This window comes from Corvus cornix, chromosome 1 (genome assembly GCF_000738735.6).
Source record: "Corvus cornix cornix isolate S_Up_H32 chromosome 1, ASM73873v5, whole genome shotgun sequence".
Classification (NCBI taxonomy): Eukaryota; Metazoa; Chordata; class Aves; order Passeriformes; family Corvidae; genus Corvus; species Corvus cornix.
In genome coordinates this window covers 48141418-48163312 of record NC_046332.1, presented here as the reverse complement: position 1 = coordinate 48163312, position 21895 = coordinate 48141418, and the positions used below count along the sequence as shown (strand labels likewise).

Sequence of the window (21895 nt, the reverse complement as noted above, 5' to 3'; positions counted from 1 at the left end):
CTGATTCTAACCATCTTTGGACTTATGTTCAAAAATTTCATTTTGAAATGACTTTTGAAGATTATCTGTGAATTGAGGCATGGCCTCCCCCTTTACAGCAACTTTAAAGAGTGATATTTGGTCTTGTCATAATATTTTATGCACATAATTGTGTGCATAAAACAAGAGATGTGCTGAAAGGTTTGCCTCCGAAGGGAGGCTCCGCTTTTTGACTCCCAAAGAGAGGATGGGATCCCTCTGACCTGGACAGGCCAGGTCTTGTCCACCCCACTGCTAATGAGAGTTACGGTTTCCTTATTTACTTCCTGAAAGGCATCTATAAATTTTCATTTGTTAAATATTTCTGTTCTCTCATGGAAACAGAAAAATTCTTCAGTTCCTGGTGTGATTAATACTTTCATATATGAACCTTGCACCTATTGATCTACACTGGATTGTAAAGCCTTTGTTCTGTTACATTCTTACTAGAAATCTTGGTAGAGTGTCTCTGGGGAGTAATCAATGAAGCAATCAAAGAAAAAAACCTCCAAAAAACAAAACACGAGAAAACAAACAATGATTGATCTGAGGATATTGCCTCTTTGCAGCAAGAGAGGAATTTAAAATGCATGGAATTTAGAAGAGGTGCACATTCCCATTGACTCCTTCACTGAACTGAAAGAACAGCATGAAAACACTGTGATTTGGGTTTTCCCTGTCCTGTCCCTGTCTATGATGAGAGGCCACAACAGCACTGGACCCTATTACTCATCACTGCTTTTCACACCACTTCCAATGTGTTGCCAAATCCCTCAAGCCTAGACGCCTACCCAGCTTGGAGGCTGCCAACATTACAAGAACCACTTCTGACTCTTACGTGTTTTTTCCTCTGAATGCAGTATAAAATCAAGGCTGTCAAAGTCAGTTGCTTACAGAAGAGATAGATAATAAAAACAAAAGGAGAAAATAAATTCACTTTTACCTGATACTTGGCACACATCCTAAATATATTTCTCTTCAAGGACAACATGTAAATAAAGAGGTCTTTAATTTTTAATGGCCATTTAAAACCTCTTCAAGAGGAGCATTAGAATGCCTGGAGCTATTTCTTTTTTATCTCAAAATTTAAAATATTTATGTGTAACTAACAAAACCCTTCTCCAGCCAAGGATACGAACATAGTCTAATTTGGGTTTTTTTTCAAAACAAGGCCATGTAACTACTCCAGCAATTCCCAGGGAAGCATATTCTTCCACCTCCCGAAACTAAAATTTGCACTTTTTGTCACAGCAGTGTCTCTAAGAAGGCCACTGAGGACACAGGGAGAAGCCAAGAGATTCCCTGCACCTTTTTCCTTCTGTTTTGCAGGGCCTGAAGCAGAGCTGGCCATACTGTCTGGAAGCAGTGTAACATCCAAAGGTACCCAAAGGATGAGGAAGGGAAAGATACTAAGCTGCTTTAAGGTTTCTATTCCTGTAGCACCTTACCTAACTCACTGCCTGACTTTTAGCATAGACAGAAAATAAGCAGGGGCCTGCAGAAGGTGATTTCCTTCATTTCACAAACCCCAATCCATTCCTTGCGTAGACTGACCACGTGTGAGTGGCCTGCAGGCCCCACAGCATCTGCACTGTAGAGCCTTCATTGTAATGCTTGCAAGTAAAGGAGTACACCTCTGGATTCTTACTGCTCCGTTTTACTGATGCCATGAAGATTTTTTGCCTTTTCTTTTATATCCCTGTTACACCTTTTTACAACTTCTGTACTCCTAGTGCTTTTTCCCTACATTCTTGGACTTGTTTGTCAAGCTAAGAGACTAAACATTTTAGAAGCTTCGTAGCTAGGGATCAGTGTGCCCCAGACCCCAAGGTCCTCTCCAGAACACATTCTGTAAACCAAGATAGAACCATCCAGGGGAAGGTTCCTTGGGGACGGGGGGCTCACTTGAGCCTCTCATTGGGGAATCTTTGATAGATATCCTAATTAGTAAAACCTATAATGTTATACCTGATCTTTTGGGGGCGGCATAATTCAGCGGGGTGCATTTTGATGCATATGACCTGGACATGGGCACCTAAGGATCCTTAAGAAAAATACCAAGGTAAAATCCCTTTTCCCCTTCTAACCGTGTATGACTCTTGATTTTAAGACCAGGAAAAGGCATCATTACCATAACTAATAGCCCCACGTACCAAATCTTGTGCATTTCTCCTTAAAAAGCAGTTTAGAAAGCTCTAAATGATGACAGAGCTTCTTTCTATTTTTTTTCCTCCCAAGTAAACAAAGTGTTTTGTTTTCCGTGAAATAAGTTTTTTTTTATTCATAACCCTAAACTGTCAGTGTTTGATGAGTCCAAAGTGTATTTTTTTTCAGGATACAGAATGGAAATATTGAGCTGCTCTGACTGCTCTGGTCTCCTTCAGGAGCAATGAAAAGAATGAACTTGCTCAATACTGCTAACTGTAATCGTGAGGAGGGAGGAATGGCACTCTTCTAAGGACTATTCTTGGGCCAGATTAAAACATATTTTGCAAATGCTGGGAAAGCATTACCCCTGAAAGCCAGAAGTTCAATCTTTCTGGAGAGTGCCAGCTTCTCACCACTCTGCCAGCATCAGGCACGAACAAATAGATATATTTTTCCTGAACTTCTTCTCTGAGACAGTTGTGAAAATAAACCATTCTCAGCTTAGCCAAAGATAATCCCTTGAAATGTTAGCCCAAATTAATGTTTTGGAGGCAGTGGTGGGAAGTGCCAAGCAACTTATAAATAGCATGGCCAATTTTGCCTCTAGCACAAGCGGTCATTGGCCAGAGATGTTACATGACACTGGGTGGCATGTTGTTCATTCACAGGACAGGAACATTACTCTCAAGAAGACACACAAGCACACACTTATTTGTTATTTAAACGAGGGAAAGGTCTTCCTTGCCCACCCTAGATTTTGCAGGATATTGCTGTGTGTGTTTACTCTTCTGGAAGACATGTACTGCATACCCATGGTTAGATGTGCAGGCAAACACACTCTGGTTACTGGTGACATGCCTTTCCCAGTCTTGGTAGACACAAAGTTCTGGGATGCCATCAAATACAGTGTTGTCCCAACTCTTGTTCAGGACATCTGTGTAGTTCCTCCATTCCTAGCTGATCCAGCTGCACTTGTGCTGGGACCTGTCCTGAGCAGTTTTTCCCCCACGATGAAAATCACACCAAGAGACCGTGCTGCAGGTCTGGAAACTCCTCCCTTTCCCTTCCCTGATCCCACCCTTGGGGTCTGCAGCCCAGAAAGGATCCCTTCTCCTCACATGCACTGTAGCTCTAGAATCCTCCTCTGAAGTTTCAGAGGCAGAACTAGGACTCCACTTTCCTGCTGGGGCAGGCTGGATTGCAGAGAGCCATTAGCCCAGTTTCCAGGACCTCGGTGCAGTTTGGCCACAGCAGCCCCCAACACAAACGCTTCTCTGAGTGGACGAGGGACCTGAAAGTGGATTTTTTTGTTTTTCTCCCCATTTACGTCCGGAAAGATTTTTCTCTCCAAAATTTGTCACTTCGGGTGACTCTCCTTTAGATGGCACTGTTACCACTTCCAAGAGGGATCACTGCTGGCCACTTCACTGAACAGGGCTGAAACTGGGCCAGGACTGCCACTATCACTGGGCTAACAAGCCAGAGCAGTTCAGGAGTCATCCAGATCAGGGGTCTAGAGATAGTTGCTCTAAAAACTCTTCCTGGTGTCACTCCAGCTCCCGTCAGTCAGTTGTTCACTTTGGAGTACCAGCACAGCACAAGGGTTGTATCGGCAAGATGAGCATCTGACAACATTAAGGACAAACTTAATCTCCTCTTCAGAATTAATTTGAAGCAGTTCCAAAAGTCAACAAGAGTCATGTGCATATATGAGGGTCTTAAGTTAATACATCTGCTAATTAAATAATAATTAAAAGCCATGCTCTGAACAGGCACTGCAATCATTACTTTTCATGCTTATGTCAGAGCCACTGCTTTAATATTTTTTGTGTCTACTTCCTCAGTTATCACCTGCTCCGATTGCCTAGGCTTTTCCCAAGGATAGAAATTTGGTTTATCTGGCATTTAATGGGTCTGTAATAAATACTGTTACATGCTGTGCACTTCTAGATGCCAATTAAAAGGACCATGCCAATTATGTGCATTTTCAACTGAGAAAGAGAGACGATTCCAGGATACCATTCAGCAGTGGTCTGAAACAGTCAGAAAACAAATCCAAGAAACTAAAAGAAAATGGTTATGTAATCTTAAAGCACTCAAAGCAACTGCTGGTGTGGTCCAACACTCTCTATTACATACAGCACTCTCTTTCTACAGCTAAGTATGTCTGCTGGACCACTTGCATTGGTGCTTTCCCCAGCTTTGGAGAAGGAAGAGAAACAGTGTGAGCAAGACAAGAGAGCCATGGGCATGGGCAGACTCCTACCTGCATGCAAAACACTGGTCCTTGGGTTGTCATTAGAACTCATTCCTGTCCTCACTGTGTAGGAGCATGTTTTCCAACAGAATTCAGGTCCAAATCTGAGAAAAATCTATGTTTTGAACACTATTTTGTTGTGATTTAAGGAGAAAGAGACATTGGACCCAAGTGATTATCAGCCCAAAAGAGGCTCCCGAGTACCAAGATAGGGTTGGGCCCTCTGCTAAACAGAGTGGAACTGCCAGCGGGTCAAAACAGCCCCAAATTTCTCTGGAATATGGCCGCACCTTTTTCTTGAATGAGTGTTTTTCCTTTGCCACACTGCAGTTCCACTCAGACCTCAACCATTTTGCCTGCAGGGTTCTCAGAAACAAACACACACAACTCTTATTATTTTTATAATGTGAAAAGTTTTTTTTCCCCATACTGCCCTAACTCAAAGCCAGCCAACTCAATTTTGCTCAAGCTTTCAGACAATAAAGCCATCTCAGAAGATGTCTACAGATTGTATTTTTGAATGACACTCAAAAACTTGTCTGTGTCTGTGTTGCAAGACAACTGACTGCCCAGTTACACAACTGCTTGAGTAGTCCCAGGCTGTCCCACTGTATGCAAGCTCTCGACTTAAGCATTGAATTTAGGAGTGCAGCAGCCTTACTACTCCCTGGAAGTCTCAGATGGGACAGGCAAGTAACTCAAGCAGAAATTCAGGACTTTGGTGCTTTAAATAATCTTCATGAAGTGTTCACCTGCCTGCATGCACTAAAAATGGAGCCTAAAGCAACCATACTCCTAAAGGAGGTACCACACCTGGGTGGATCTGAAAAAAATCAACACCTAATCCTGCCCAAACCTGAAGGTGCCTGAAGTCGACAGGTGTATTATTTTTCACCTTCAGGCACTCAGAGGGGCATTACTGCAATCCCCAGCTGGCCTGATAATACAGAGGAGCTGGGTACATGAGGTGCAGCTGTGCTTGGCCAGGACTTGGAGAGGATGCTGTTAAATAAAGACACCTGAGTTGTCCAATTTAGGAGGCATTTTCAGGACAGATCCAACATGAGCCAACAGAATGACAGTCATCTCAAAGCTCAGCTGCAGCAGCTGTTCTCATTTAAAACATATCCAGAGGAGATGAAGGAGATAAGCCCAAGTTTCCAGGGTTCCTTCAGCAAATTGTGAATGAGGCATGTGATGAAAAATCTCTCCCCAGTGGAAAATGCATAGACAAAGCTGAGCTGACAGTGCTCTGCCCTTTTTTATTTCCCTCTGATTTAAACAAGAATACTCCAAAGTCAGCTCAAAAAAAACCCAAACCCAAAACAAAAATAAACCAACCAAAAAAGCTAAAAAAAAACCCAACCAAAAAAAAAAAAACCAAAACCCACCCAAAAGTGTTTAGAAATGCTCAGCAAGTCCTGAAATACAGAAATGTCAAGTCGAAAGAAAAATAGAGGGGGGAAATCTCCTGGGAATGTATTTAAAATATTTAGGACATTTTAAAAATTCCCTGTTTTTTCAGTTCAGTGAATCTCCCCCGGCAAGATCAGCTCCTACTTAGGGAACAGTGTGAACTGTGGTTATTTATTCAAAGGTAACCTTTCCCACTAATATAAAATACCCCAAAACTAAATAAAGTATTTCAGAATTTTTAAGATTGATTGAATTTAGGTTTTGTTTTCTTGTTTCTCTTTCTCTCATTTAACACAGAAGATTTATTCTTGTCTCTTCCAAAAGCAGAGAAGGGGGCAATCAAGGGTATTATCCAAACCTTAGGTCCTCCTGCTGTTGATTGTCTGCCTGTTGTACAAAGTAGCTGGGACACCAGCTTAGCCTGGGATGTTGTAAAATATGGGGGATCATGTGAACCAGGCCTGGACCTGAGTGCCCAGCTACATTTCCTAGATCACTAAACAGCTTTTGAAACAAGCAACACTTTCAAGTCTTTCATGGTTATTTTGGTTGTCTTAGAATTTATTCATTTTGACTTGAGTGAATAAACAAGGTTCTCTAATTACCAGCAACATTTTCTTTATGTTCCCTGTACGTGCTGTGCGTAATCTTCTACATGCTGAGAAAATGTTATCCTAACATCTTCAGCAACTGGCAACCCTGTAACAGGGACACTCTGCTTGATTCATGGTGAACAGGAAGAGTAGATAATTATTGAGGGAAATCAAATAGTTTCCTTCATCTAACAATTTTGGTTGCTCACAAGTATTAATATCTCAGTTACACTTTCCATACCAGTGCTAGCAATCAGAGACTGGGAATTCTAAGTTTCTGCATCTCCTTTACTCCTAAAAATGCCTGCTTATGACAAATACTTCGCACAAAATTCTTCCAAGTTCCTGAACTTTTATTTTCAAATATATGGCATCAAATTATTCAACTTACCAGATTGGATGGCATCTACACTTTACACATGGTTCTTCGGCCATCCAATCCCCAAGCTTGGTGACTTGACAGAGGTGTCAGATTTCCTTTGTTATTGCAGATTTTCTTTCTATGATTCTATGAAATTAAAATTCCCTTCTCATAATAAACATTGTAAAGAAATTACATGCTTTGGTCCCAAGAACAAATTTTCAGTGACTGTGGAATAAATTTTGGCAAGTGGCAGGTGTAAAGACAAAGAATCTTTTCAATGGTATGAAGCACCCATTGCACTTACCTGCCTGAAAAAGTACTGGGTTGTTATAGCAAAGACATCAAAGCCACAGCTGGCCCTCTTAAGCTCATCTTGGATATTGATCAATTGCCGGGACTGCTCATCACACTTTTCCTTCAGTCTCTGAATGAACTGCTTTTCAGTGTCTCGACCCTCTCCTGGTTTGGGGGAGAATCCATTCCTTGGGGTGGTTGGCCTTTGCTTGGGATGTCCTACAAAGGAGAGAAGAAAAGACCATTCAGGAGACTCACTTTATATGTATAGACATGACCTTTATGTGTTTCTATGGCCTTTGAGACTCATCCCTTCAAAAGAAAAAAACTTTCAGTCTTTCAAAAAAAAAAGCAAGAGCCCAGTGAAATATGTTTTTTTACGGGACAAAGCTCAAAGCTTTTTATCAGTCATGTCACCTCAGGCTCTGAGCCTGAAAGTCTTCTACAAGTTGGGGAGAGCTGTCCTAAGAGAGTATCACTGAGAACTGAGGTTGTTGGAGGAAGGAATCACCTCACCTCTGCTAGACATCTAGAAGAACGGAGGTCTGCATCTTGATGTGCGATGCTGGACTCTCTTGAATGGCAGTGAGAGAAATGGGCACTTCCAGGTCAGGATTCACCTTATCTTATTGTGGATGTGGAAAACAGCTAGATGACATTTATACTCTACACATGGTTTCTTTGTCCACATGAACTCCCAGCTTGGTGACTCGACGGAGGTGCCAGTTTTCCTTTGCCTTTGCAGATTTCATTTGGCCTCTGAACAGAACAATGTGGGGCTGGAGTTGTCCCTCTCTGAATGCAAACACCCCATGGATATCAGGATATCACTATTACTTTCTACCTTGAGAGCTCCCCTTGCTCTCACCTTTACAACATGTCTAAAATTGCAGCACTTAGCAGGTTTGTACTGAAGTGCCACCAAATGCCACACAATGCACAAGAGTTACATCACTGGCTCTGCATGGCTGCTCTCTCAGCATCATCGACCACACCAGAATCACTACACAGTTTGCTTGTCCAGGCCCAGACAGACTCTGGCTCCTCTGGTGTGCTCCAAGTTGGCTTGAAGCAAGCCTGATGCTGTACAAAGATGTGAAAGCACTAGTGTAGCTTGAGTTCAGGGTATCAGCACAAATACTGTGTCATATTCATATCAATGGCACAAGAACTAAAGCTTACTCATGATAAGCCACTTCAGGGCAGTGAGGGTTTTTCCTCAGTTCACATCCTGCTTGAGTCAGCTATCCATTTCTGTGGATATACCCAGTTATGAGGACAAAGCAAGAAGGGCCATTGTCCTGGTAGCATCGGGCTGCTCAATCCACTGCTCGGAAAATCTGTTTTGTCTTTACCTTCTCTGCTTTCTGAGAACTCTCCTCTGCAAACATTTATGGCCAGCTGGGCATCACCTTTCCACAGCTTACTGAATTTTTTTGCCACCCTCAGTCTTTTTTGCTACCCTTTTGCTACCCCTCGGCTGATGCTCTTTAGCTCATTCCTGAATACTGGCCAGGGACCTCTGGTCTTCCACAGATCCTCCCATTTTTCTCCAGCTTTTAGCCTAGAAGCTGAAGTCAGTAAGAAAGAGGGAGAAAATATGAGTCAGACATCTTTATCCCACGTGTTACTAGAGATGGTGGACGTGCATCTGGAACATTTCTGTGTTAGTAGAAAAGGATGTGTATGCAAGAATATGAAAAAAATAGAGAGTTTGTATTTTATCGCCTTGTAGTATACAGTCCCTGAGAAACAACACAGAAGCCATGTCTACAACCAGTCTCCAGCAATCATGTAATAGGGGACAGTCTTCTGCTGTGAATAGTACCTATCCCTTCCCTAAAAAGCCACAGAATCCTTCCACAGAGACGCCTCTGAAGGTACGAATCTGAGCCAATTTGTAAAGTAGAGCATTACAAATTCCAGAGGTAATTTTGTCAGATGTGCTTCAGATCTTTTAGATCTTTAAGACTCTGGTCTGGGTGTGCAAATAGGTCCTTTAGGGCAATTTTACTAGATCAGGCAGGGAAACAGTATGGCTTCCCCAGAGCAATACCCCAGGAGTGTATTCCTACTTTTTCAGATCCCCAGGCTTGTGTGCAGCCATTGGGTGCACATCTTCCATCTTGCTGAGCTACGTCCTGGCTCCAGGCTAAGCTTACAGGGAGCCAGCTCCAGCAGAGATGCTCCCTCAGGTCTGCAGGCATCTCATGGTGCAACTGCAAAGAGCCACAAGTGCAAAAAAACCCTTTGAAACTCTTTGTGTCCATGACTTGCATTTGTGAAAAAGAATATCATGTTCTGCAGCATCAAAACTAATGCCATGTTGTTGGAAGACTTAAATAATACAACACAAGGAGTTTTTGTCATTAACAGAGTTCAACCAGCATAGCTATTGCCCTCTATCCGTTTTTATGTTACTTAAAGCCTGGCAACCTTTTTGTGCAGTAATGGTTTTTTCTTACCAATTTTTCCATTCATATCAAGGGGCTCTTAACTGTACAGTAGGTAATACCACAAAATAAGAAATTCATAAAAACAACAGCCATAAATATCTGTCTTTTTAGTATAAAAAAATCTTGGGTTGTTTAAGAAGGACAGTGATGTTACAACAGAAGGCTTAGGGAGAAGTGTAGGGGAAAGCCCTTGAAATCAGTTCAGTTTTAATTAAAACAGAAACCCATCAGGTTGCTTGCATCTTTCTAGCCTTCCCGTTAGCTGGAAGATTTGAAGTGCACATCTCTGTGTTGTCCTTGTCAGTATTATAAGCTGTCCTTGTAAATTAAATGGTGCTATTCTCCTCAGGGATAAATCTGAATTTCTCGGTTCATTTGGGTCTGAAAGGCAGCTTACTAAGCTTATTCCACCATTGATGTCTCTCTTCTGTTGCTCTGCACAAAACAGGGTATATATTAATGATGCTGGCCCTGATCCTCAATGTCCTTTTTGCTGATGGTGGGACCAGAGGGGCAGACCCAGTGTGTGCTGAAATCACTGAACCCCTTTGATCCACTTGAAAACTCCCAAGCCTTTTTTATCTAAGTGAGTGTTTGAACTAAGGAGACATGACAAGTATATACTCATAATTAACACTGTTCAGGAGGATTTAGATAGGGAATGCAATTTATTCGCCTTTTAACTGTCCAATTTCCAACATTTTGGTAAGGAAAGGGAGCAAATTACTTTGAGACAATTGATATCAAGCATTCTGTAGAGTGACAGATGCCAGAAACAGTTGGCACCATTCTAAAATGAAGTGGAAGGAGAGCACTTGCATCTGTGGACACCTGCTCCTATACACAGATCTCAGGAATAGTACTGCAACAAAGGATAAAATTGAGATCCCTGCAAGACTCTGCATCTCAAAACTCCATTGCAAGTTTTCAGATTCAAGGCTCAAAAAATTTGTGTATAACAGTTGAAAACCAGCACTGATCAAAAGAAACTGAATGTGAGAAGGCCAGTAACAGAGGCAAATACAACCTAGAAAGAGCACTCAGAAATTTTAGAACCTGTTTCATGGCCAGATGTAGCTGTGGCGGAGTTACCTGTGAGACGCATTCTCTCCCACTGAAAAGTGTAAATGATGCAGGAGTTTGTGATTCTGACAGAGGAAAGGCTGTTACTGCCCCTTAGCACCAGCTACACTCTGTGTCCTCTTCAAAGGCTGCTTTGACTATTTTTTGAAATAGTTAAGTAGGTGAAAAAATTGTCATTATTGCTTTGTTATTGCTGTAATTATTTCAAAGAATGCCAAAGGCTACTCTAAAAAAAATAAATTAAGATGAGGTTTATTTTCCTACTTGATCCTTACAGTGATAAACAAATTTAGATTGCCTTAATTGCACACAACCAAGCTGAACAACTTCTAAATCAGTCTGATGGATGGAGGTTAGTACTCAGCCTCTCACTAGAATGAAGAAAACTTTGAGGCCTCATGAATTGGATATGCCAAAACTTTAAGCCCTGAAAATTATTAAGTCACCTGTGGAAATGCAGACCTCCTTAAGACAATACAAATACACTTTACAAACATTCCTGTGTTCCATTTTGCTTTGTAATCCTAGTGGAAGCAAATCAGCTATGCTGTAACATGCTGCTACAGCCACAATCAGTGCTGATGCTTAAAACTGGACTCCCACTGTTATAAACACTGGTGAGCTTCTGGTCTGGCAGTCTCTGCAACGAATTCTTTGGACCTCTCTGTGATCTCACCAGGTGCAAAATAGCCTGTAAATTATATGACTCAGAGGACCGTGTTAAGTTCATCTTTTTACTCTAATATCTTTGTAAGGAGAAGAATTTTGTGTCCTGTTGGTGCCTGGGAAGATTAAATTTAACCTTCAGTTTTCTTGATTTTGTTGGTTGAGAAGGAGAAGAGTAGGGATTGAGTCTAGTAATAATGGAGAGACTCTTGGTGCAAGTTATAGGAGCTGGAGAGCCGATCTACATGCTTTTACATTTTGCCACCAAATGAAGCAACATGGAGTTCTATCCCCCACACCTATAACTCAAGTATGATACATCTGTAGAGATGATGTTTTAGGTATTCAAGCAGTGTCTGAAAAACGACGCAACAGAAGATAAACTGCAAGCACAATGAAATCGGTGAGACCACGCGCGCTCATTTCAGAAGCATTTAGATCAGCCAAAGGCCAGCCTCACAAAAGCCTTTAGGCACCTTATCCATTTGTTAATGTACACTTAGTAGACATAAATAGACACAAGTCCTCTTCATTTCAGTAAACAAAAAAACGTATTCTTCAGAAATGTTAAAACCATGTGTTTGTGCCCAATATTGAGGGATAAGTTGACAACATTCCAATAGCACTTTGAAGGCTATTTCTATAGATAATCCCTTTTCCAGTTATGCATAGAAATAGCCCAGGAAATTTAGTCCCTCTGCATAAAAGTAAGAATAGATTCTGAGCAACACACTATCACTCCAGGCAATTGTCTGAGGTGTATTTTATTTTGCTATATCTATCTGTTCTCTTTTTATGTAATAAAATTGGAATGATTAAAAAAATGTTCCTGTGCCCTTAAACACGTAATAGCAACAACTCTTTGTTTTGAGGGAGAGATGATTGCATGGTTATAACAAAGAGAACAAAAGTCTATTCAGCTCATGCATTGGTATGATAAAGCCTGCTGCAGCCAGCTTAATGAACCTTGGACACAATCAATCCTCACTTAACAATAGCAGGTCTCAGATTTGAGTGTGTTAACAAGAGATGCAAAGTCAACAAGTTTAAATCTTTCCTGAAGCAGTGCTTTCAGGTTCATAAATACCTGGTGAGTGGAGTTTTGTGGCTGTTACTGCTGATTTCTTAGGGGATGAGACAGCTGGTCTGCTAGCATCCTGATCTTTTTGTACTTCTTTCTTCACACCTGTTTTAGAAAAAATCAAAGATAGAAAGACATCTGGTTTATAATTCTGTTCATAACTATGCAGAACTATATCACTAAGATACATACCAAAATGGCAAAATTAAGTATTTCACCAATTCACATCCTGGGCTCTGCACAGAATGATGCTACACAGCACTTCTGGGTTGGATGCCAACCTGCCATGTCTGCAACCACAACAGTGTACACGTGGCTGAGCTGACATTCACAGCACTAAAGAAGGACAAAAGAAGGCCTTACACACTATATTGGCTTTCCAGTCATCTGCCCCATGACAAATGTCATTAAGGCATGAATAGCTACACAGGTAACCCATCCTATCTGTTTTGAGTGCTGTGTTCTGTCTCTTTACCTTGCTGTGCAACCTCATTCTGGGCTGCAGGAGAAGTGGAATAGGTGGAACAGTGCAAAGCTGACTGAAGTTACCTGCAAGTCCCTGCCCTGTCACCTTTTCCAGTAAGGAAGATGCCTTTTCTGGAGACCAGCTTTCCCAAGATGGTCTCATGTAGGCAAGAGAGAGGCTTGAGCCAGAAGCAGGCAGGACATGTCGGAGCTGTGCTGGATGTGGCTGCCCAGACACATGAGAGTGGGTCTCTGCCTGTGCAGTAAGTCAGGCAGGGACAGAGGTGGGCAAGCACATTCAGTGCACAAACCTGCAAGACACTATGCCAGTGTGGGATGAAACAGGGCATGGAATATTTCAGAGAGAGGTAACTCAGTGTCCGTTATTATTCATCCCACCACTGGAGCTCTCTGGTTAAGGCCTCAGGATGGTCTGCCAGCTGTCAAAGTTCTGCAGTCAGAGACTGCCTCTTGTACCAGGGAGTTACAACTTCCCCAGAAAGCCAGAGCAGCCACCCAAGCTCAGCTCCTCCTGCCCACCCACAGCTCCCATCAAAATAGCTCTGGGGACCATGCTGAGTGCAGTAACACGAGGTCCTGCCCTGCTTGTTTGACCATGGTGTGACAGTCACAGACACAGGACTTCAAGCAGAAAACATTCATCAAAGAAGTAAGGAGAAAGAGCAATAAAAAGCAAAACCCTGAGACAATAATGTATTTTCCTGCTTGCTTTCCTTTTTTAAACCATTAGTGTTTGTTGAGGGCTGCATTTTAGCCTGAAGAACTGTGTCACAGCTGTGGATACACTGGAAAAACAGAGAGATTTAAGGCAAACGACTTGTTCTAGAGGGAAAATAAAGTTTGTGTTATTAACTTTCCCCTCTCTCATGAGTATGTTCACAGACATCTTATAGGAAAATGTCCCACAGAATCTGAACAATCTGAAGCAGAAAAATAAAATCAGATTTTCTTGGTGGTGCCTAATGACTGGTAGTCCAAAAGCTAACACTATCTTCCATTTTGCTTAATGCAAATGTGACCTGGCTTTTTCAACAGTGTAGAAAAATGACAATTTTATATGGGGATCATAATCTTCAGGGACACTTACTGGTTTACTAGTTTCTCTCCAAAGCCACACCTAGTCACAGCTGCAGTATTAGGTTTATTTCTGATGCCTCATTCACCTTTCCACTTCTGTCTGCATCAGGACTTGCATGCAGAGAGCTGCAGATACAGCATTTGCCACGCACCAGAAGCTGAGCTGCATAATTTCTAGCTCCATCTCTCAGCATTTGCTTGCAGAGTGCTTCTGGAAAGGGCACATGCACCTGCATGTCCAACTGTTTATGGGAGGTAAGCACAGCACAAGTTCTAAAACCTTCTTTGACTCTCTTCCACTGTTCATAGGCAATCACACCATCAGTTGTCAGGGGCTGGTAAAGACTGAACACTTCCTCATACCTTTACTTTTGTCCCACTCCATTTTCTCTGTTCATAAATACAAAATATTGAAGCTATGATTCTCATTTGTGATTAGTACTTTTCACAGTGAAGTGACTGAAGATAGAAATTGCCTGTGCCTGCCCCCTATTACACTGTGCTTTACTACAGAGTAGGACATAAAATAAGTTTATGGTGCCTTTTCATTACTAAGGACCAACCTGAGATGGCAGCTGGGAGACAAAACCAGGGCTTGTTTTATAAGATGTAGGTTATATAGTTACAGATTCAAGCATTACTTTGTCATGGTAATAAGGCTTTGGCTTTTCTGGGGCTTTCAAAATAAAAATATAATGCACAAATGGGCCATACACTGAGCTCCTCCATAAATTTTGCTATGCCAGATGCCAAACACAGGCAGTGGTAGAGAAAAGTGTGTGCTTTCCTTAGGCATGTAAATAATTAACTACTTTTGGTTTTGAGACATTTTCAGTGAGGACCCCTGGGGAGTTCATTCAGCCCCTTGACCTTAAGCACAAAACGAGAAACAATTCCCCAGTTAGAGCTTGGTTGAAAGAGAACAGAGCAAAGGAGCCCAGAATTTTGCAGAGGGCAAGTCAGGGTCTGTGGAGAGCAGTGGGAGTTGTGCATGGGCGCTGGCCAGCAGGGGCAGCTGCATGGGGGACAGAGACCAGCAGATAGAAGGTGCAAACAGGTATCTGGGCAAGGAAAGATAAGTAGGACTAATAACAAGGACGATTAGTGCCCTTGTTCAGTTTACAAGACCAGGAGAGCTCCTAGGTCTGGTGGAGCAGCAGTGCAGCAAGCGCGCACATGAGGAGGGGTTGTGCTGCAAGGGAAGAGCCAGTACCCAGCACAGCCTTGCTGGGAAGGAGCCAGGGACAGGGACACAGGGAGCTAGCAATTATTCTCCTTCCTAAGTAGAAGGGCCCTCGTGGCTTCTCTGTGGCCCTCCTTAGAGGAGAGGGATTTAGAAAGCACACAGCAGGCAAAAGGAAGGACAGTCTGCGGGAACAAACTGTTAGCGTTTTGCTAAGCTCCTCACCCACAGGGAAATTTTAGGGGAAGAGCCATCCCTGGCATCAGACCTCATATCAGAGCTTGAGCTGAATGCTTTTCTAAAAATGGGGCTTGTTCTTGTCTTTTGAAACAACAGCTGTTAGTTGGTTAGGAAAACATGTTGATTTCCTGCAGGGAAAATAAATTTTTAGATTACAAGTGTTTGGGCTCAGAATTTGTCATTTCACAGAAATATAGAATTTCAGGTTTAAAAAAATCTGAGGGAGAGCACTGGTGTAGTAATTAGCCTAATATGCGGTACCACAGGGTATGGTGCAGCAGGAGGTTATATAGTTTGATCTTTTCTAGCTCGAAGTGCACTAGAAGTAACTCAAAGACTAAAATGCACATAGAAAGTCTGATGCTCCAGGGTAACTCAGGAAAAAAGACAAACATTTTCCAGTTGTTATTACAGGTCCGGACACATGTAAAACCTCTAATCATACTCTGTCATATAGATTTTGAAATGTCAAAAGGTGTTGTACGTGCAATCATGAAATAATAAAAAATACACAAAATTAAATTACAAAAGGAAATTAAGCACCATAAGTGTATATTTCCTGAACATGCACACTGTTTTAATTTTCTTCTAAATTTGTCTTTTATAATGTATATTAAATCTGATCTGGAACAAAATTTACTTCAAATCCTTAGTGTCACTGCGCACATACTGGAAATATGGAATTCCAGTTAGCTCTGTGTTAAATGCCTGTACATTAGCTTTATTCCTGCTGGCTGCATAATCAGGGCTCTTAGCACTGAGTTTCCCAGCAAAAAGCTCCTAGCATAGCAGGAACCACCATTAACTTCTAGGCTTCCTGGAACAGTTTCCAAGGCTCTGCCAACTCCTACCACTGGCAGAGCTCATGCAATGAGAAGCTGTCTTTCTGGTAGCCAGTAATCAAAGCCACAGACTACTAATTTTTATGTGAATCTACATCTCATTTAAGGTTAGACATCTCCCAGTGTTTCCCCTCTTTTAAAAGCTATACTTGTGTAAAGAAATGGATATTTCAGGCCATAAGATAACAATGAGCAGAAATACTTGTCTTTTCTATTAGTGTGCTTACAACACTTGCTTTAGAAAAAAGGCCTCTAAACACACAGTTCTGTAAAGGTATTTACATTTCCTAATTAACATACACAGCCTGCTCCAAATGAAACAGAAGGAGCAAATGCAAAATAATTAGAAACACAAGGTAAAGCATTCCAGAAATCACCTAGCAAAACAGCAGATGAACAAAGCCACTGCTCCATTCCCCCAGGAGAGCTGAATTCTAGCCTAGGAACCAGAGCAAAAGACACCTTACCCAAGACATCTTCTCAAGCACTGCAGAATCAGCACTTGTATTTGCCTGTACCTTTTTGAGTCTTCAAAAGCCAGTACAGTGGGATAGGCTTCAATTTGCTTTCATACTTCAGACTGAAAGCACGCTAACAAATTGTACATTGAGTATTTATTCCAAAACAAATCCTACCACGCTGTAGACATCATTAACAATTCAATGGGACTGACTGCATTCAGACGGATTCCAGCTGTTCTCAGGAGTATTTTATAAGTTAACTAATGCAGTCTTCAAGTTAAAAAAAAACCCAGAAACCCAAGGAAATGTCTTCAGTCACTCACAGACACAGAGAGCCCCTTTGAGCTTTCTTCTGCCTTTCCCCCTGACACCCACGACTAGTCATGTCCTTAGTGAGTAATGACACATCCCTGCATGCATTGTTTGAGACAAAATTAGCAAAGCTGGAAATATGATGGATTCTGTAGAATGAGAGCAGTCTAATTCTCTCTAGAGACTCTCTACTTCCTGTGATCTATGAGACACTGAAAGACTGAATAAATAAGTAGATGTGGAAGAAAGACTGTGTATTTGTTTAAGTAGAAACTGCTAATGCTTGTGCTTTTCCCTTTGTGTTTATTTCAAATTTAAATTAAATGTGATAAGAATAAAAGGACAGTGACTATTTCATTGTCTTGTCTGAAAGCAATTGCCTTGTTGTTGTATTGAAAAAGAAAAGTCTCTTCAGCTGGTGTTTAAAAAAATAAAGGAAAAAATAAACCTGATAAAACTAGTCATTCTTTGGACTGAATAGAAAATCTCAGGGTAATAATTCAGAACATCCAGTGCTAGTTGAAGAGTTAAAACAACTACTCCATCCATCTCTTTCTGCCATTTTGCAAGGATCCTATGGCATTTTATTGTCTCTTCCTCACACATTTGTGCTGTGGCATGTTTCAGAGTGGTTCCCAGAAGAGAGGTAGGAAAACCTGCAGTTGAACATCCCACTTTCACCTGCAAGGCAGTGCTGCATATCCCTATGTTCATACGGCAACAGCATGAATGCAACCCACTGCTATTCAGCTTTGAAGGGAAAGTGTTTGCAAGGGGGAACAAAGCAGCAGCAGACTCTTCTCCCTTCATCCCTGCAAGAGCACTGGTGCTCACTCTTCCCCCCTCAGCTGACCTCAGCTCATCCCTCTCCCTCCTGCTGATGTTGTGCTGTCTGGATTTTGCAGAATCTGATCAAAAGAAGCGCATTTTACACTACAAGATTGCTGGTGAGAGCTGAGATAACACTGACCTCCTATTCTTCATCTTGACTGACTGCATTTAACAGCCTGTCCTGTTACATATGATTTACTGGTACTTGTAAAAGCACAGGAATTGACTGGGTGAGTTTTTTGAACAATGCTTTTGATTGTCTTTAATTTAGTGGGCCAAGTAGAAACAAGCTGCTCAAATTAATTCCTTACTGCCACTGTCATTGCACTCAAATCAGGGTATTTCTTCTGGGTGATAACAGTCACTTGTCTGTGACATAAATATTAAATAATAAGCAAGTAGAAATAGGAATCCCATAACACACACCCCCCAAAATCTGTAACAGGCCATAGAAAATATGAAATCCCTCAGCTCTCTGATTTCATAGACTGTTGGGTGGCAGGTCCAGCCTTGTGGACAGAACTGAGTCTCTGAACATTGCCTTCTGCTGATATTCCCCCATTTTAAGGGCAATTTAGACCAGAAAATTCCTATATGTATGCTTCAAGCACTATATATTTTCATCAACATCTGTGGAAAGAAGAGGCTTCTATGAATTTCAGAGCTAGTTTACAGTTGCAAAGTTCCTGATGGAGAGCTGCTTTCACCTATTGTTAAACAAAATACGAAGCAATACAGCAATGCCATGTTTTAGTTTGGTTATCACGGTACTTCCCAAAGTAGCAAATATATTTAAGTCAAATTAAAAGGCCTCTTTTTTCTAGTCAAGTATGTACTTTCTTTTCCCTTTTCTATAAATGGACAGACATGTAGGTATAGAAAGGGCTGTGCAATACACTGAAACCTAATTAAGTGCACTCTTCTCATAGACCAGTCAAAAGGCCATCAGTTCATGCCTGCACAACAATTTGCATGACAACGATCTTCCATTCCTATTGTCCCATGCCAGAATTATTTTTTGATCATCTGAAGCACAGCATCATCGTCTGTCCAGCAGCAGCTAAAGGAGTCAATTTTCATTAATTAAATTTTTAAAAATTCCCCTCATTCCAATTTATTTCACGAGCACTTTTAGTGAAATATCAGGAGTATAATCTCTCTTGAGCAGTTGTGTCTTTATTCTTTTTTTTAAGTGAAAGTTTACAGTTCAGGTGGTCTTCTCAAGTAAGATCTAATACATGAAAGCTTTTGTGTGATTTTTGATGGTTATTTTTGATTCATTAATATAGGCAGATATTTTCATTTGTGAATTAATTTACTACTCACACATAGATAAAATTATGTATGTCTCTGAAATACAATTGTAATTTTTTACATTACCTGATATTGCACTCTTTCAGAAATACTATTTATATTTAAATTACTGCCGTCCTCTTTGTGAAACTCTTTCCTTCTTCCTTTCATAAAATGAGCTGTGTGCAATACACATAGTGCCTGTGCTCCTCAGCTGCAACTGCAGAGTGCTCCAAGCACTTCAGTTTAGTAACTGCAATGTCTTGCACAGGAGGTTGGTCAGATGCTAAATATATATGCAACATCAAGCCTATAGAAATTACTGTCCAAAGGATACCTAAACAGAAAAATTTACATCCTGTAGGTGTCTCTATCACATTGGGATCTACACCCAGTGTTCATTTGCTATTGCAAGAGAGGCAAGATTAGAATTGCTAAAAAACCCTTGTCTTCATCATTTCTTGATTTATTTCAACCTTTGCTCCTATCAGATACTTGCATTGTGAGGAACCATGACGCTGCTATAATAAAAAAAAAAAGAAAAAGAAGCAATGAATTGGCCACAGATACATGCTGCTAACTTGGCTCATAAAAAATTAAACCAGAGCATTGGACTAACATAGTTTCTTTTGTTTCTGTCTGTTGTGTATAATAACGACTTCCTAAACTTGTCAGCTGCCCCTGTGTCTAACTGTTTGCATAACACAGATAGGTAACCCTACTTCCATGTTTAGCTTCCTTCCAAAATAAACCAGCCAAGTTTATGACAATAAAATGACTCAGTAATTACTGAGTTATCCCTTCATCCTTATCTTGACCCACGAACCTTTTATTGTATTTATCTCCCTCTGTTCAGTTGGTTTGGTGGGTATCTGGTGTCCAGCCAAGGTCAAACCACTGCAACAGGTTAATCTATCTTGAAAGCAGGTGACAAGAACTAGCCATTCATAAGGTGTTTGTCTCATATTTTGCACTGACTTTTCCTTCCCAGCTCCATTTGCAGTGTGTTATCAAACCCAATGGAACTTACATAGAAATGAAACACTGTTGAGTAAGAGCCAGCCTGGATAAAATTATTTATTTTGGAATCTAAACTGTTAGGTCTAATCTGAACTTGATGGAACTGGTCATTTAAGTGAATTGGACAGAAGGAGAGTTTAGGCAAGGAAACAAATTGAAAACAAGACTAGGGGTTTTTTTTGCTTTATTTGCTTGCCTCCTTCTGCCTCTCTGAGTGAAAAAAAAAGATTGCTCAAACCTAGAGGCCAATATTCTCATCACTGCAAGCCTACCTAGCAATGAATTATCTGCTCAGTGGAATGCTTTGGTCTCTAAAGCAATGCAATGTTTTTAAAAAGCTGCTTGGTGAGAACCAACAATATATACACTAAATCTCTGATATGTGTAGTTAGGGACAGCAAATGCCTTCAAATCCACACATAGCTCACAAAATGAGATTATAGCCGTGTTGTTGACTGTGTTTAAAAGAGACTCCAGTAAATGGAGTCCAAGTCAGCACACTGGCAATGGGCCCAGGGATGGCATGAAAATTAATTAAAAGCAAGCAGTAAAACAGCATCACAGCAAGATTTTTGCATTTCTTGGCTTAACACAGGTGGTGTTTTAAGTTTGGAGCACTTACCAGCGGGTGCTGTGGCAGTTTTTGGTGCTGGCAGCAAGCTCCTGCGTGAAGTCGCTGTGCTGCTTGATACCTGCGTCGTGCTCTTGCTGCTCCCCTTGGGAACATCTTTGGAAGGTGCAGACACCCTAGGGGTGGTCTGCTCTTCATTTCCGAAGCTGGAACCTGCAGGAGACCAGAATTACACTAATTATAAGTCCATAAAAAATGTATGTGAACTGTGGCATACAGACCGAACTTCTATCAGCAATTACGATCTACAAAGACACGTTCTCACTGCACCTTGGGCTAAGTTACATGGACTTTCTCCAAGATAAACCTTTAGGTAGAAATAAAGAGTTCCCAACAACTTACTTAAATGCCAAGTCTTGGCAGCTGTTAGAGTCTGATTCCAACAGGAACTTAAGACCTCCTCTTGGTCTAGCTCTGTAAAGGTATGTGGGTACAATGCTCATAAAGAAACAAAGGAATTCCTAAATATCTGGGTGGACAAGTTGTTTATGGTTTTGTAGCTGCTACAGGAGCCACACCACACATTCACCCTATCACTTGGAAGCTGCTGGTGTTTGAAATAAAGCGGAATACCAAGGCTCAGCGGTGCAAAGTTCCAAATTCTCTTGCTCAGGTGGGATTTCCCACAGAGTCCCTCATCACACTGAGACATTTGAATAATAAGATAAAAAACAAAGGAAAAATTCTGCCTTAACTCTCACATCCACTTCAATCATATTCTCATAACAAATATTAGGTTGCTAAGTTTTCCACCTTATATTGACCTCTTTTAAAACTTTTAATGGGTCTGGTTTCCTCCTGAACTTGCCATCTAGGGAATAATGACATCCTAGATTCCTTGTAGACATAAGGAAAACAGTATTTTCTTAACATTTGAGAAAGGCAAAGTTGGAGTATTGTTTTTACCTATCTGTCTACAAAGCCTAAGAGGAGCAAAAGATTACAGCACATCTGGACTTGGACATTTGCAAAAGAATGAACATTTTGTTTGAAGAAACAAGAGGAGATAGTGGCAAGAAATACAAAGTATGTCAGAAAAGGCCTATAATTTTTATTTCAATTGTTTTACAAAGATACAATATTATATTGGTTAGGTACTGCCTGCAGGAAAATGACAGCATTATCTGAATAATTGGCATGTCC

At 41.1% G+C, this 21895-nt stretch overlaps 1 protein-coding gene across 4 annotated transcripts in view; it reads right to left on the bottom strand.

The window, feature by feature from the left end:
* MTUS2 (microtubule associated scaffold protein 2) overlaps positions 1 to 21895 on the bottom strand; it is a 269885-nt gene that overhangs the window by 45783 nt on the left and 202207 nt on the right. For all 4 annotated transcript variants that reach the window (XM_039565864.1, XM_010400285.4, XM_010400284.4 and 1 more), the window contains 3 exons: positions 20744 to 20905; positions 12383 to 12481; positions 7101 to 7309 (listed from right to left, as the gene is read on the bottom strand). In XM_039565864.1, the coding sequence (XP_039421798.1) occupies positions 7101 to 7309; positions 12383 to 12481; positions 20744 to 20905 (470 nt within the window). The remainder of the gene's footprint in view (positions 1 to 7100; positions 7310 to 12382; positions 12482 to 20743; positions 20906 to 21895) is intronic.